Genomic DNA, 18,147 nt, shown 5'->3' with positions numbered 1-18,147 from the left:
TTCTGTGATGAGGGTTATCGATTTTTTGTAAGAAGACTTCTTACAAAAATGTATCAAATCCATATCAAAAGTTTTGGGTTAAACATTGAAATTTTGTTCAAAAAAGAAGTTAACAAGGATGAAAGAAATTGGATAGCTCATCACGATACCTTGAATGTGTCAATAAAGCTTTATGTTCAAGTTGAAATATCCATGATTCATAATAAAGTTGAAGAGGTCTAAAATATCTGATGGAAACTTAGATGATAGCAAATTCTGGCATGTCAACTAGAGGGACATTTGTAAAAAGTAAAGGTATATCAAAGCTTGCCAGCAACTTTATATTAATTTTTAATATAAAGTTGCTTGTATTTTTAACATAAAAAATGAATGACCACTTAAAGGGCAGAATAGATTTGGAAGATAATTCAAAGTTTTACATATAAAGCTATCAATGCAATCAACAGTTGGTTTAAGAGGATATTCTAGTTTATTTAACTAGAGAGTCATAAATTCTTGGCAGTCTTGCACAATGAACTTTTAGTTTTTGAACTGTATCTGGATCAGGCAAAAATACATTATCTGATAAAGAGTTAAGTTTGTTTAGTTGACTCTTGGTGAGAGTCTGCCAATTAATACATAGGTTTTATGATCTTGTAGTAATACATCCATTTTCTGTTTATAATTGAAGTGAAGATTTTTATTTTTTCAGTGATCACATTAAGACTTTTAGTTCTGCAAATTGGAAATTTAGGATTATAAATAATTTTAGTGACTTCAAAATATCATTGATTTCTGTTATCATATGTCAAATACCACATCTTTTCTCACTGTCCTTATAAAAAAAAAAAAATAAAATAAAAAAATAAAAAAATAAAAAAAAGAATTTGATGGTTCATTATCAGCATTTGTTTTTCACAAACCTTCCTTCTCTGGTTAGTATATCCATATCACTCTTCAGCTCACCATCCCTCGCAGAATTTTGGCATTATTAAATGCCTTCTTTCAAAAGCTCATGTTATCTGTTCTTCGTCTGATCTACTTCAAAATGAAATAGACATCCTCAACAGTTATAACACCAAAACAATAGAGAAGACTATCAACCATTTTTCTCCATCCCCTATTAGAAGAGAAGACTTGCATAGAATTCTCATCATAAAGGCATTTTAGAATGCATTTCTCTTATCATGAAGAAGTTGAATATTTCCAAAACTTTCAAGCTTATTAATTCAATTAGCTCTATGTATTTTATCTTCAAAAGATAAAATTCCACCTCTACTTTTATCTGGAGTCTATTCAAATCCAATGCAACTGCAAGTTATATTATGTTTTGTGAAAACAGGCCAATCTGTTTCTGTATGCCTTTCCTAAAACCTGCTGGTTCTTCTAAACAGGAATGAGGTCAAAGCTGAGGCAGAGATGCTTCAGCTTTGACCTCATTCCTGTTTAGAATGATCTTCGATAAAATCTTGCTTGCATGAGAGATTTAAAATAATAGTTCTATAGTTCTTGCAGTCCTTATCTCCCTTCTTGTGCAGCGGTATGAAAACTGACTTCTTCCAGTCTCTATGCCATGATCCTGTCTCCCATATCCTTGTAATCAATCTATGAAACACACTTATTCCTCCATCCTCTGTGGCCTTAATTTACTCTGCTATGATTCCATATGCACCTGAGGCCTTATTGTTGTTAAGCTATTCAGTTGTTCTTTCAACTTCATGCCTAAGTGGAGGAGGTTCCAAATCACAATTCTCCTGATGATAGGGCTCCTCAAAATTTTCTTTATCCTTTATGCTTTACAGTTGCTTACACTCTTTCCATCTGTTTTTGATTTCCAGTTCTTCTTTTAGTACTGCTCCATTTCTGTCTGTGATGACACTCAATTTGGGATTAAACTTGTGCTTTAAGTCACGAACTAAACGAAACATCCTTTTATATTGTTTATATTGTGCCTCTCCATTTGGAACACTATCTCTTCGCATTTATTAGCATAAAAATTTTCCTTGCCTTGCCTGATGGCTTTTCTGACTTCTCTATGTAATCTCTTGTATTCTTCAGTTCTTGTATCTCTTTGTTTCTCTTTTATGTCTCCTTTTGATCAGATCCTTTGTTAAATCTGATATCCACGGGTCTCTTACTCTTCTAATTTGATCTAGATACTTGGCTGTATCCTATCTTATAACCTTGACTTCTTCCCAGAGCATTTCAGGTGAGTTTTCCTCACTGGTCTTCAAAAGATCATACAATCATATGGATGTTTCTTCTGTGAACCCTCTGAACTCACTAGGGATTACTCTGACATCCAGTGTAGTGGGATGAGCCTGACTTGGAAGGTTTTGAAGTCTCAGTCTGACTTTTACTAATTGATGGTCAGTACCAAAGTATGCTCCAGGAAAAGCATGCACATCAAAAATGCTTCTCTTTTACTATCAGAGAGCAAGGATGTAATCAATCTGGCACCTTGACCTATCAGTGTTCGTTGTCAAAGTATAGGGCCATCATGGATGTTTCTGGAAGCAGGTATTGCTAATAACTAATCTCTTAGCTTGTGCAAATTTCAACAGTCTTTATTCATAGGTGTTACGTTCACCCAGACCAAACGTGCCACACTCAGGCCCAACTCTCATACTTTTTCTTACACTTACATTAATGTCCTCTAAGACGAAAAGTACATCATTAGAATTCAGCCGGGCTTGGACAGCTTTTGCAAACTGAAAAATTACTGTGCAGTAAAATAAAGCCAAAAAATAGAGCCAAACTTTTCAACCAGTATGTCATTCCATTTATGGTACATAGATCAAAGACATGGCCAATAACCAAACAAATATTGGACAGAATGAGGAAAACTGAGTGCAGAATGGAGAGAGCCATGCTAAACATCAGACTGCAAGGCAAAGTAAGAAATGAAGATATAAGAAAAGAAACACATGATGGATATAGGGGAATAGATTTTGAAATTAAAATAAAGATAGGAAGGGCATGTTGCATGGGGGAAAAGTAATAGCTGGACAAAGACAATCACTCAGTGGCATATATATATGATGGAAGATGAATGCCTGAAAGGCCAGAGAGTAGATGGAAGAATGACCTAGTGGAGATGACTGGAGAATGTTGGCATCTGCTGTAAGCATCCAACAGAGAAAGATGGAGATAAATGAGGGAAGCTTATAACCAAAAATGGATATAAAAAGGGCTTAGAAGAAGATGAAAAAGAAGTTTTAATATTAGTTTGCAGGAAGTTTGGGATTTATTGAGTACATTTTTAATCTTTTCAGATCTGCAGCAAAAAAAAAGGGAATGAATAATACCAGAATTATGTAGTTTATGAATCAATATGGATAAAGCAGATTAGCAGACTGGGCTTCATACCCTACATGTACTTAGATGGAGAGGGACTATTACTTAAAAAAAAAAAAAAAAAAAAAAGCTGTGATTCATTCAAAAACCACAGATTATCTGGGAATCTGCTTATGCTTTGCAGAACACTCCTAACCTAAAGAAATATGGTTGAAAAAACTTCCAGAGATGTGGGAAACTATACAAAAATTAAAAAAAAAAAAAATTGCCACTTTTAACGTGTCCAAAGGGCCTAAGCAAAATAATCAAATACTTGCTTGATGTTCCATGTTCTCATTTAAATTACTTTGATTACCATATTATCGTTATCCTTGACAGTGCCTCAGCTACTGTTAATCAAAATATTGGAATACCCCCCCCCCCAAAAAAAATTTCTTTATTGGGTATTCCAAAATATTGGAATACCCAATAAAGAAATTTAATGAATAACCATTAAATTTCTTTATTGCCACATTCAACCCTGCAATATAAGCTCCTCCAGTTCATCTGCCTCTTTCTTCCTGCTATTACTTTCACTGCATTATCCCACCTTCAATTATACAGCTTATATAGTGATCACTCAGCCATTCAACCATTATTACTACTTCTTCTGTTGTTTCCTTATATTAGCATTTATTAATAAATTTAGTTTAATCCTTTATCCAAGTGTGAGCAAACAAAGTTTGCGCCTGAAAGTATCTTCAGGACTGGGGTAAGATGGTACAACACCAGGGCAACTCCTTGCAAAGGTGGAGCAAGAAACCAACACTCCTATCTCAGTATCTCCCATAATGCAAAACACATCTCCTTGCGGATATGTCTAATGTTATGCATTAAGGGAAGGGCCACTACCCAGACTAGTTTCGACCTTTATTGAGGTCTCTTCAGTGGGAGCCTGGCCCAAGCAGAGATACCAGGCAGAAGCATTAGCAGGTCATCTCTACCTATAGGCGTTGCCAAATGGTGTGCCACCCTTTTTTAATAAATTACTCTGGATTTAGAGAACGATGTTGAAAGTTTATTTTTCACTTGGTTAGAGTATAATAAGTTTAGTTTAATCCTTTATCCAAGTGTGAGCAAACAAAGTTTGCGCCTGAAAGTATCTTCAGGACTGTGGTAAGGTGGTACAACATAGGTAGAGATGACCTGCTAATGCTTCTGCCTGGTATCTCCACTTGGGCCTGGCTCCCACTGAAGTGACCTGAATAAAGGTTGAAACTAGTCTGGGTAGTAGCCCTTCCATTAATGCATAACATTAGATATATCTGCAAGGATGTGTTCTGCATTATGGGAGATACTGAGATAGGAGTGTTGGTAGCTTGCTCTACCTTTGCAAGGAGTTGTCCTGGTGTTGTACCACCTTACCCCAGTCCTGAAGATACTTTCAGGCACAAACTTTGTTTGCTCACACTTGGATAAAGGATTAAACTAAATTTATTATACTCTAACTAAGTGAAAAATAAACTTCCAATAGCATTTATTAAATCCGCTATTCCCTCGGCATTCCTCGTTTTACTTGCCACATAGCAAAATAACTCTTTGGAATTTCCTTTGGCCAGCCTGGATTTTGTCTTCCTTACCATATTGATCACTCTCATTTGCACTTTCACTCTCTCTCTCTCTCTCTCTCTCTCCAGGTCCCTTCTGTCACATGCTATTTCAAGTAATTACCTCTTAGTATGTTAGCTGCTTAAACTCCATTTCCACTTCTCCATTTCTTCAACTTCCAGTTTATGTCCCCATAACTGAATTATTTCTGATGTATAATTAATATCAGAAATTTTTTTCATGTTGTATGAATGAAACCTGAAACATGTAACTTGAAAATCATAAGAAAATATAATAAAGAAATAATAAAGATAGCATGTATAATGAAGAACTGAATGAATAACCAGACACACCGATGATGCATAATGTTTATTACCTATAGATTACATGACATCTATGCCATTGCCTTTTATTAAAAATGTACACTACGTGATAAAATTACATTAATTTTTCTTACTCATAATCCTTATAATCCACAACAGCATCAGTATTTTGCATTTATTATTTCATCCGTTTCTTTCAGAGCAGTGTTGTATTAATATTCTCTTATATGCACATTTCATCACACTGTTGTTTTTAATATTAATTTATGTTTTTATCAGTACTAGATTCACTATTGAAATGATTTTTTTTTTGTTGTTGTTTTTTTTGTATAGTTATGGATGAAGACAGATATGGAATGCCTCGTAGACGAAGAGATACATCTCCAGATTGGACAGTAATAAGACCAGATAAACGAGAACCAGCACATTCACCCAGCAGCTCAAGGTTAGCAGAGATAATATATTCATAATTTTATTACAGTTATGAATGTGTTAGTATCTTGAATTACTCTGAGTACTTTTTTTTTCCCCAGATTGGAGCAAACTTTTCATTAGAGCACTTCCAAAAAAAAAAAAAAAATATATATATATATATATATATATATATATATATATATATATATATATATTTATTTATTTAAATTTTAAATAAGGAACACGGGATACTGCATAATTTGGCTTAGACATTGAAAGCTCCAGATTTTGTTGTTGGTTGTTGAAGGCATTTAATAGAAATAAAGTTTAAGTTAAGGGTAAAAGAGGAATTTTGTAGATTTGGTATGACAATTTTATATGGAAGATTTTGGTATTACTTTTTGCAGTATTCATTCCCTTAATGTGGGACACCTATTCATCATCAAGGAGAGCTCAAAACACTAGACTTAGTTGTTGCCCTTTTACTGTACTTTTCTTCCTGCACTTTGTACTCTACTTCTAAGTTTGTTTTACTTTCCTATTTTTATGACTAAAAATTTTGCGCTGGCTCACCAGTCAGTATTTTCCTGACAGACAAATATCTGACTGGTCAGGAGTTAGCCAAGGTGGTAACCTAATATATCACAGTTGTGTTGGAAGTTTTTTTTTTTTTCACTTGGTTAGACTAGACTATAATAAATTTAGTTTATTTAGTTTAATCCTTTATCCAAGTGTACACAAACAAGTTTGTGCCTGAAGTATCTTCAGGACTGAGGCAACTCGTGGTAAAGGTAGACCAAGCTCTCATCACTCCTTGTCTTAGTATCTCCCATAGTGCAAAGCACATCTCCTTGCAGACATATATAATATTATGCATTAAGGGAAGGGCCACTACCCAGTCCGGTTTCGACCTTTATTGAGGTCTCATCAGTGGGAGCCAGACCCAGAGGTGGTGATACTAAGGTGGAAGCAATGGAGATGTCATATTTACCTATACGAGTTGCCAAAAGTAATTTAATCACAAGGTGAGACACACCTTGTGATTAAATTACTCTGGATTTAGAGAAAGATGTTGGAAGTTTTTTCCCACTTGGTTAGACTATATTTGCTTACACTTGGATAAAGGATTAAACTAAATTTATTATCACAGTTGTGTGTTTACCCCTGGACATGGTCAATTTATTATTAGTATTATTTCTTGAGGTATCTTCATGGGATCAAAGACTCGTTGCAAAGGTCCATTCTCTTGCTCGCATATACCTATCATATCACTCCTTGAACTCGTTCACAGACGAAGCATTCACAATCACTTCTAATAATCCATTCACCACCCTCCAAGCAAAAAAAAATCTAACATCCTTGCTAACCACAAGCAAGGATGTTAGTACTAACTGTATACAGCTTCCAGTAGTGATCCCCGTGTTCTCTTCCTTCTTACTAGCTACTGAAAAAAAAGAAAAAAAAAAAAAAAAGTATTTTTTGTGTCTGTTCTATAAAATACCTTTAATAACTTCTATGCTTCTGTCATGTCCCCTTGTTTTCACTTATCAGCTAGTTTTTGAAGCCCACATACCTTCAATGAGAATAGGAAGCATTCTGTAGACCTGCCACAATCTTTGACACTAGCCTCTAGATCAGAGGTTCCCAACCCTATGCCCACAGGCACCATAGCGTCCGTCGACCAATTTGTGTGCGCCTGCCTCTGTTCAACCGTGTGCCGTATAGAAATAATCACACAACAATTCATGGCATGCTATATGACACATGCGTTAATGACACATGACGAGTATTAAACGCATACAATGTAAAGTAGATGTGCATTCGAAGTTGTTCATTCCAGTTTAAGAACTGGAATATCATCATATTCTCCTAATTATGAAGCACTGGCCAATGAAATGCAATGCCAAAGATCACACTAACTTACATATATATATTTAAATTTTTATATAATGTAAACTTTGTATGTATTCATTTAACAAACGAATTCAAAAAATTTGCGTGAAAAAATAGATGGTGCCCGTTGCCCTATCGGTATTTTAGAATGTGCTCTAGGAAACAAAAAAAGTTGGGAACCCCTGCTCTAGATCCTTCCCACCACTACTACTTCTCCATGGAATCCAGGTGACTAGATCTGGTCACAGTGGCCCAGATGTTTCCTTATAAAGAGGAATAATAACCTCCCTATTCTTTGTGTATATTCTTCAACAACTAAATAATTTGATATGCTGTTTTGGCTGCCTTTGCAATATGTCCTCTAAACTTCAACTCCCTCTCCACAATAACCCCCATATCCCTAGTCTTATCAATTTCCTGCAGTTCATTTCCATCAATATGACATATGGTGCGAAATTACTTCATCCCAAATTGTATAACCTTACACTTGACCACGTTAAACTGACAGCTATTTACTTATGCCCACACTGCTAGTCTGTTTGAGTAATCTACAGGATCTCTATATCATCTTCATTGACTAGCAATCTTTCTAGTTTTGCATCATCGGCAAACAACTTTTTCCTTATATCATTTTCTGTATCACTAGTATATAATTAAACAGTGAGGGCCAATTACTGAGTCTTGTGGTACTAGTCACCTGCCTTCTCATCTCAACTCCTCCATAAATCACTTGCTCTAATTTATACATCAGAATCCCATGTAGAATCCCATCTTGTCAAATGCCTTTCCAAAGTCCAGCATTATCACTGAGCAGCTGTTTCCTTTATCAGTTGTCACTATTATAAAAAGTAAGCAGATTACTAAAGCAAGACCTACCCTTCACAAAACCATGTACTCCTTATTATTATTATTATCATCATCATCATCATCATCTGAGACCTCCAGGGAGTCAAGGACTCATCAAGGGAAGCTATAAATTACCCAAATCAGTTATCATACCTTCCCTTAAATTCATTCACACTAGATGCACTCACTACCCCCCCCCCCCCCCAATGGCAAATTATTCCACTCACTCACTGCTCTCTGGGACAAAAACCTAGCTCTTACCCCTTTCTTGACTGTGAACAAACTTAACTTCCATGGATGCTTCCTTGTTCTCTCCCCACCTTCCATATAACAAAAAATTTCATTGAAATCCTATAACACCCATTTAAAAGTTTATAGACCTCTATCATATCACCTCTCTTTCTCCTGTTAACCAGATCTATAATCCACATGCAATCTGTTCTCATAATCTAAATCCCATAATCTAGATATAATCTTTGTAACTCTTCTTTGCATCCTTTCCACAGCTTCTTTATCTACTTGGAATTCAGGAGACTATATGCACACAGTAATCCAGGTGGGGTCTTATCAAAGCCTTATAAAGAGGCAAAATTACTTTCTTATCCTTACATGTCAAAGTTTGCTTCAACATTGCAGTTATACTCTGAGTTGTATTTTCAACTTTTGTTATGTGACCTTTGAACTTCAAATTCCTATCCACCGATATTCCGAGATCCCTTTCCTCTTCAGTTTCTTGTAGCATAACCCTGCTAATATAATATGCCACTGGAATTCTAATCACGCCAAAATGCATAACTTTGCACTTACTAACATTAAACTGATAGCCATTTTCATTTGCCCAAATTTCCAGTCTATTCAAATCATTTTGTAATTGCTGAATATCAGTAGCATCCCTGATTGCCCTGCCTATCTTTGCATCATCGGCAAACAATTGCACATCTGATGTTAGACCCTGCCTGATGTCGTTAATGTATAGATTGAACAAAAATTGGCCCAAGTACTGAACCCTGAGTTACATCACTGGTCACCTTAAATCTGGTAGATTCACACCCACTGTATACCACTTTTTGATATCTGTCTGTCAACCATCCCCTGATCCAAGTCAAGAGATTATATTCCAATCACGTATTTCCCAGTTTATGTAACAGCCTTCTTTGTGTGGTATCCTATCAAATGTCTTAGAAAAATCCAACATTATCATGGTGTATCCATTCCCTTTATCCAACTCAGCTATAACATTGTTACAAAATATGAGCAAATTGCTAAAACATGACCTTCCTTTAGTAAGCCCATGCTGTTCCTTGCAGAGTATGACATGTTTGTCTACCCATTTCTGTATGCAAGTTCTTACCAACTTCTCTAAAATCTTCACTACCACACCAGAGATACTGATAAGTTGGTAGTTAGACACATCAGTTTTTGCACCACCCTTGTGTAATGGAACCATCATACATTCCTGTGGTATCATTCCTGAGCTGAGACTCAAGTTATACAAATGTGTGAAAGGCCTAGCCAATTTGGCTGAACATTTCTTTAGCAAACGGGCTGATATTCCATCTGTCTCTATTGACAAATTCTTATCCAGGTATTGCAACAGCTCTTTAACCTCATTTTCATGAACCTCTAACTCTTCATCCAACGTAGCAGTAGCACTGTGCACCTTGCTACATACACCTGGTTGATATATCTTAGCAAAGTGAGTACTCATTAATTGAACAATCTCATTAGCTTCTGACACTCAAGTACCATCTGCATTCAATAAAGTTATTCTTCCACATTCATTCTTTCTTTTGCTTGCGGCATAACGATATAATTCTTTTAGGATTGCCTTTAGCTTGCATGGGCAATTGCTTTTTTTACTCCGTTTTATCTTTCCTCACAATACTCATTACTTTTTTGGCCTGAGCTTTATATATGCCATAACGCTTCTCACGATATGCTTTCTACATCATCTTCTTCTTCTTGTGGATCTCTTGCTTAATAAGCAAGAGATCCACATCCATTTCACTCCCAACCTATTTATTCTTTGAACACTAGGAATATATTGAGATACTGCCTCATTCAAACACTTTTTCAAAGATTCCCATGCATTGCTGACATTTTTCCCATTCAATAACTGATACCATGAGACCAAAGATAGTATTCTCCTAAATTGATCATAATTTCCAGCTTTATAGTTTAGCATGTAACCTGTTTAATTGGAGCTTCAATACAAGTAGATACTTCCCAAGAAAGTACAGCATGATCACTGTCACCAATTGGTAGTAAAATAGCCATATTCTTGACAGAGACCCCTTCTGACGCTATGAGCAAATCCAAATCTCTTTGACCTCGAGTTCCTTCTTTCACATGTTTGAGAATGGTGTCTCACAAGAATTCAATAAATTCCTTTCTTATCATGAGAATTCTCTTCTACCACTTTATGTTTGGAAAATTAAAGTCACCCATAGTGATCATTTGCTTAGTACCCATAAGGCTAAATTGCTGATTCATTTCTTCATCCCCTGCAACTGAGCCGCCAGGGCTGTAGCAACACCCCACGATATATTTCATTTTGTCAACCTCCACTTCACACCAAATAGACTCAAACTCACTGCTACATGGGACATTGTTACCATCATTGTTTTCTTGTGTTTCTACCCTAACTAGACTTAGTCATCTGATATCATTAGTAGCACTCCTCCTTCTCCTCTCTTATCTCTTCTGTCATTCCTAAAAATAGTATACCCATTACACTCGATCTTACTTACCATATCTAATTCTGATAGCCAGATAACCATGCTCATTGACATTCGTATATCGCTGTTGCATCTGCACTCCCTACCTGAACACACACATACACATCCTCAGAATCCCTTCCAAAATGATTAGTTTCCATGAATCTCTACATTTGGTATCATTGCAATAAATAATTTCTCTAGGCACCTGATGTCAAATCTATTCAAGTGCAGACCATTCCTCTTTTACATGTCTTTTCTACATAGCCTTCACATTGAATCATTTGCTATCATAGCCATCCTTCTTAACTCATTACTGTTGTATCTCGGTAATAAACTGTTTTAACTTTGTCACATTTCTTTCCCACTTCTTCCATCAAGTGTTGGTATGCTCTTTCATACTTATTTATCACTGCTTAAATCATTAGTTCTGACAAGCAACACCATTTCTTTTCTCTTTTTCTGTTGCCTTTGTCACATTCTTTATTTTGTTTCCCAGGAAGCTCAATATAATGACCCCATCTGTCATCAAGTGCAAATTTAATTATTGAATCACCTTACCACATGACTTCTTATAATTCTTCAATAAACTATTGTCCAATTGCTCTGATCAGCTGCCTGGAAATATTCTAGAAAAAATGGTTATATCTCATCCTTTATGGGTTCTGGAGAGAAACAACCTTTTTTACATAAGACAATGTGGCTTCCATAAATTATTCTACAACTGATCATCTATTTTGGCTGGAAGCATCCATTAGCAATGACGTACTAAAACTTGAGCACTTAGCATCAGTGTTCCTTGATATGATAAAGCATACAATGCTGCTTGAAAATTTGGATTATTGAAAGACCTGCTCCTCTCTCTCTCTCTCTCTCTCTCTCTCTCTCTCTCCTGACCCTATACCCAAGAGGAGGAGGAGGAGCCCCACAAGTTTCAGTTTTAAGTGTCACACTTTACTTTTTATAATCAAAGTTAACCTGATAACTGAACAACTTCCACTAACTGTAAGTAATGTCCCTATGAATGACTTCACCATCTTCTGTCATTCATGTAATATGAGGGTCATAGAAAGACAGCTGCAACAAGCCATTGAACATCTTTCAAAATTGATGCAAATTTTCACAGCAGAAGACTTAAATTAGGACAAACTTTAAAATGCAAGTTCTCGGGTTTCATATTTCGCAAGAAACTCGCTGTCCTCCCTCACATATGTCAGTTCAAAATAAGTGCTGTAAAGCAATGAACATCCTTTGCAGCCTATCTTCCATCTCCTGGGAATTCTTTGCTTCAGTTGTACAGGGCGCCGATTAGATCAAAACTTGATTATGGGTCCCAAGTCTGTACTTTTGTCAGAGAGAACACTCTGCAATGACTGGATCCTGTTCACTCCAGCCACAAGAATTGCAAATGAAGCATTTCTAACTTTACTGATTCCTAGTCTGTACTCCTAGGCCAATGAACTGCTTTATCACTTCAACAGCTGTCTCTGTTATATGATACCAAAATAAAATTCATGCATCCCATGTGGCCAACTATTTTTTGCCCACAATGGGAGAATCTGTACAATACCCATCAGACTTCCATATAACCCTGTGGTTTGCAATAAAAGATCTCTTAAGCTGTAGCTATTGAGGTAGATGCCATAGCACAGATGTCACTAATTGCACTACCATCATTACTGCCATGTAGCTTTTCTTTCTGCAGACTATGCAGATTTTTGCCCCTCCTGTTGACTAGTAGCAGCTCTTTCAAGCTCATAGAATCAAATATTCTGAATTTGTTCCTATTTACACTGACAGTTCAAAATCAGAAGTTCCTGGTGGCATTTTCTGTCTTCTCAGACAGCACAGTATCTACTCAGATTCCCACCAAAATGTAACGACTTAATTTCTACAAAACATCTTTATTGCTATATATAAAATATGTCCATATTGTATGTATTAGTTTTATCGGTTCAACTTAAGCTTTTAATGCCTGCATGTTTTGCATTTGTTGTTTCTATACTGATTTTTTATATCTGTTTATGTTCTATTTATTTATTATCTTGTGTAGTACTGAGACATGTTTTGTGCAGTATGACCTTAGCTGTGTTTGTTTGTGCCATGAAACCCAAAACCAACCAACCAACTCAGCAAGGAAACATTCCTAGACCCATTTTCACATGAAAGATTTTCATCCTTTTACTGTGTGGAATGTGGCTGAAGTTTTGTTGAACATTTGAGAGACATTCTGTTTTTTATATATGAATCTCTCTCTCTCTCTTGTTTTGAACAAGCCAGTCACTCCATTCAGAAGAGACTTAAGGAACACTATTACTACATCTGTTACCATAAACCTCATAATTACTGTTGTTCAGCACAGTCTTCACAAAGCATAGAATCCATTGTTAAAGATACCTAATCCATAGAAAATCATATTATTATCATTATTATTACTTGACACCTTCAATGACTCATCGTGAAGGACACATTACTCCACTATAACTCACTATCTCCCTTACTTAATCCTTCTACACAACACCACTATCATCAACACATAGTGCCATCTACACATCCCACCACTACCTCTAATTTACTTCTATGTGGGATTTTCATCCCACATACAAGTAAATTAGAGGTAGTTTTCCCAGAAACTACTAGTTTCTGGGAGAAAAAAGCCTGCTACTTTTCTATGAGATTGACTAACTCACCTTCAGTTGAAACAAAGTCCATATAAAGATTTTTCTCATCATGACAAGAATCAAACTCAGTTCTTTTCCATTCGAAGGGTGCAATTGATGTTCTTCCAGTTGTACTACAGAGACACTTTTCATTTTTTCATAGAATTCTGATCTTTTATCACATTGTCGAAACATTAACCTAAATGATTATCTAAATAAAGTATTTTTTAACAACATGATATCATTGGTTATGTTCTGAACATGTCATTAGCTGATAGCCTGTGCGATGAAGTGCATAGTTGTATATTCTGTCTTTCGACTCTGCTTTATTTCACTGATTGTCTGTTCTTTTCAGACTGAAATATCTGATGTATTTTAAGAATTATCATATTTAAACATTTAATTGTATATTTATGTGTATGATAAATGCAAAATAAAATTAACAAATAGAAATATAAAGATCTCATTCCCATTTTGTATTTAAAGGGATATTGTTGTTTTTACTAAATTCTTGATTATTACTTTTCAGTCCTTTTAATTCCATTCTATTTTAGACCACTTTTAAGAGAGCCAAGAGAGCAAAAGTCAGTCCGATCACCACCACCACCAAAAAGGACAAGTGACATATCACCTACTAGTCGTGGAAGTTGGGAACATACAAGTCGTCATAGTAGTCGAGGGTCTGATAGTCGTCGTAACAACCAACAGAAGGTGATAAAATTTTAAACAGACAACTTTCCAGAAATTTCTCTCATAAAATAAATAAGCTATTATATTCATTTATCTAAAAGATTTCCTAAATTGTCAAAAATGTGTGTGCGTGTCCTATTGCAAAGGATCAAAAATGTGAGGTACATTAGTGCCATGACTAAAAGTATGGCACACACACACACATACATATCCTATTGCAAAAGGTCAGAAGTATACAGTACATTAGTACCATGACTACTACTTCTTTTCAGCCATTTTCTGTCCACTGCTGGACGAAGGCTTCCTCCAGTTCTTTCCACCTTTCTCTGTTCTTGGCAATGGTTGACCAATTTTCCCCAACAAGATTAGGGTCCATCGCTCTTCTGAAGATGAGCGATAGTGGTCCATCGCTAATCTTCTCTTCTGGATAGATGTCCGGCCTATTTCCATTTTAGTCACTTATGGCAAAGAATAATGTCAGTCTGGCTTCTTATCCAGATGTTTTGCTTCTTATCTTTTAATGTGATGCCTATCATCAATCTCTCTATTTTTCTTTGAGTTGTTGTTAATTTATTTGCCAGTGCTTTTATTAGCGACCAAGTTTCACAACTATATGAGATGACTGGAAGTATACACTGGTTAAATGTCTTCCTTTATAAACAGAGTGGGACATCATTGTTTTGAAAAATGCTTTTCAAATTTCTGAATGCACTCCAGGCAAGTTGAACTCTCCTATTTATTTCCCCTTGGAGTCCACAGTTTAAATCAGTGAGATGACCCAAATATGTATATGAAGAGACTCTTTCCAGGAAATTGTTTTCTATTATGTTTTTTGGTGTTACAAAATAATTAAACATGATTTTATTTTTTTCTCTGTTTATTTTTAGACCGACTTTTCTGCTTTCATGATATAGGTCTTCTATCATTATATTAAGGTCTTCTGGAGTATTTGCAAAAATTATGATATCATCTGCATATCTTAGGTGTGTTAAGTTTCTGTTATTAATTTTTATACCAAGGTTTGTCCGGTTTATATTATTAAATATTCTTGAAGGACTGCTGCTGTAAAGATTTTGGGTGATAGAGAGTCTCCTTGTCGGACACCTTTTTCAATTGATATTTTGTTGCTACTCGTGTGAAGTTGGATTGGTGCTGTTGCAGTGTGGTATATTGCCTGGAGGAGGTCCATATATCTTCCAGGAACTCCCTGATTCTGGAGTGCTTTGATTATTGCATTAGTTTTGATGGAATCAAATGCTTTTTCATAATCAATGAAGGCTAAACAGAGTGGCAATTGGTTTTCTTCTGCTTTTCATGACTAAAGGTACTAAATTTATTTACTAAATAAACCAAAAACCCTGCTCTAGAGATCAAACATGACTATTAGACAAATTCAATCCTCCAGTAAGCAAGATAGTTTGCTTCCATCAAGTGATGAAAACCATCTGCCACAAACTGTGCCACAGCTAGATTTGAACATATTCTTATTTATAATAAAGAAGAAAAAATTCTCCACTCCCTAGCACTGCATTTTGCTTCTTTCATGTTTACGTGTGTTTTCTGCAACTTCTGAAATGAAAATATGAAACTAAATTCCATAACATTGGAATAAAATAAAAATGTGAAAGTAATTTTGTGCAGGCTGTTTTTCGAGTAACTTGGATTATTTAATATTTACTTATTAAATCAGCACAAAGGAGGGAAGAAATTTGATACTTTTTTTCTTCAGACATATAGTACTGGTTGTATTTCTTATGAAGTAGTAGATATAAGTAACATAGTCTCTGTGGAATAACAGTAACCAAATTCTTATTAACAACTGTTAATTAAATGGGAGGTTATTGGGTAGCACTTGAGTGGGCTGGTTCAAATAATGGAAAAATTAATTTTCTGTTAGTTTGGAAATGTGGAACTTGAGAATGTGAGAGACAATAAATTAGATAGTATAGATTTGTCTTCTGGTTATTAGTCATAAAGCTTTTCATGTAACATTTTTCTTACCTTGTAAATTTCTTATAACTTAAGCATTGGAATAAGTTTGTGTCATTCCCCCATCCTGCCACACATACACACACCCAACATAATCCAGAAACCTCCAGACAGTCATAACATGCCAGTCTTACTAAAAATATGATAACAGTTCATCACATTCAAATTAGAATTTATTAGCTGCTACAAGATCATTTCTGAAGTTCTTTTAACTGAACTCCTGTTGTTAAGCCAAACATTTTTTTAACAGAATACATACCACAGGCCTTCAATATATTCTCCATTTTGCTTTTTGTCACTGCTGCTCAATATTTAGTATGTTTTCATTTTTATTCAAAATGTAAAATATAAAAATAACCATGGTATCTTGGGGATGTATGGTAAACCACTAAATGTGAATTTTGAGCATAAAATGTCTTTTAGAGTGCTTTCCACTACAGAAGGAAAAGAGTAATCAGTTGTTTTGTTAAAATATGGTGTAATTTTTAATCAAGAATCCAAATCAGTCTTCATTGATAATTTCATTTCAGAGTCATGAAGCATCAGTTCCTCTGCCCCACACACGCACACTCTTTTTAATAAATTAATTTTATCTGCCATCTTTTAAGATGGTAATGTAAGCTACTAGTATGCTAAAAAAAAACTTCTAGAAGCTACTAGAAGTTTTTTTTTTCCCCTCCAAGCATTTTTTTTTTACATGAACCTATATTATTCATGACTAAAAAAAAAAAACACTTTTTAGTTCTTGGTTTTATCCAATATCAAGTCACATTAAATATTCTAATTCCTATATTTGACTTTTTGCTATTCAACATAATATGTAAACAACTGACACTCCTCCCCTCCCTGCTTAATGTTTACTTATTAAATCAGCACAAAGGAGGGAAGAAATTAGATTTTTTTTTATAAACAACATATGGTAGCTTAGTATTGGAAAGAAAATGACCCTATGTAGTGAAAAACATCTTCCCAAAAAGACACAAGACTTCAAATACAAAACGGTTTTATTGTAGCATTAAATTTAGCATATAGAGTCAATTCACTGCATTTAGTGACAAGTAGAGAAATTACAGTATTGAGTTAGAGACAACTGGAATTTATGATCTTGTATGAAAAACATTCTTCTCTCAAAGTCATCATATTGCACAGACATAAACTGAACAAAGTAGAAGTTTTATTTTAGCGCTAAATTAAGTACTATATTCTAATAACTTATTGCAAAGTAATTGATAAGGGAAATTTATTCATTCATGTATACTTCACTAAGTGCAGAAACAAATATATTTATGCAATCCAAATTTTCAAAAGCATTTTTTTTTTTACTTGAAATAAGATGTTACATTTGAGATTTTCTATACCATTAACCTCCCTATCAGTCGAGTGGATGAAATATTGAGACCAAATTATACTTCTTATCCATGTTATTCACTGTGTGTTACAGAATCATATCCAGATTTAGCTGGACATCTATAGACGCCATGGCCAGTTGGGGTGTTAAGATAGCTCTCAGTGTAAGTAGTGTTTGCATCCTCTGTGCTAGGCCACCCGAAGACTTAAGTTCAAGTCTAATCACTGATTGGAAGAACTTTTTCCAAGCCTTTTTTCAACCGGTCCTGAATTAGGCAATCTCTGACACAAATAAACAGGTTTTTTTCTCCCCAAAATTCAAGATTTTCATCCCATAAACTCAAGAAAATTGACTGTAGAACCTGCACTATTCAGACAAGAACATAATCATGTTAGGGTTAGGTA

At 35.1% G+C, this 18,147-nt stretch overlaps 1 protein-coding gene across 1 annotated transcript in view; it reads left to right on the top strand.

The window, feature by feature from the left end:
- The window catches only part of LOC150094747 (uncharacterized), a 437,902-nt gene that overhangs the window by 248,064 nt on the left and 171,691 nt on the right, over positions 1 to 18,147 (top strand). The window contains exons 13-14 of the mRNA XM_090410976.1: positions 5,520 to 5,631; positions 14,271 to 14,427. Of these exons, the coding sequence (XP_090267102.1) occupies positions 5,520 to 5,631; positions 14,271 to 14,427 (269 nt within the window). The remainder of the gene's footprint in view (positions 1 to 5,519; positions 5,632 to 14,270; positions 14,428 to 18,147) is intronic.

Source organism: Typopeltis vanoorti, chromosome 21 (genome assembly GCF_054136105.1).
Source record: "Typopeltis vanoorti isolate ZY-2024b chromosome 21, IOZ_Tvanoo_1.0, whole genome shotgun sequence".
Classification (NCBI taxonomy): Eukaryota; Metazoa; Arthropoda; class Arachnida; order Uropygi; family Thelyphonidae; genus Typopeltis; species Typopeltis vanoorti.
The sequence above is the reverse complement of the archived record's forward strand: the minus strand, read 5'-3'. Positions and strand labels throughout refer to the sequence as shown.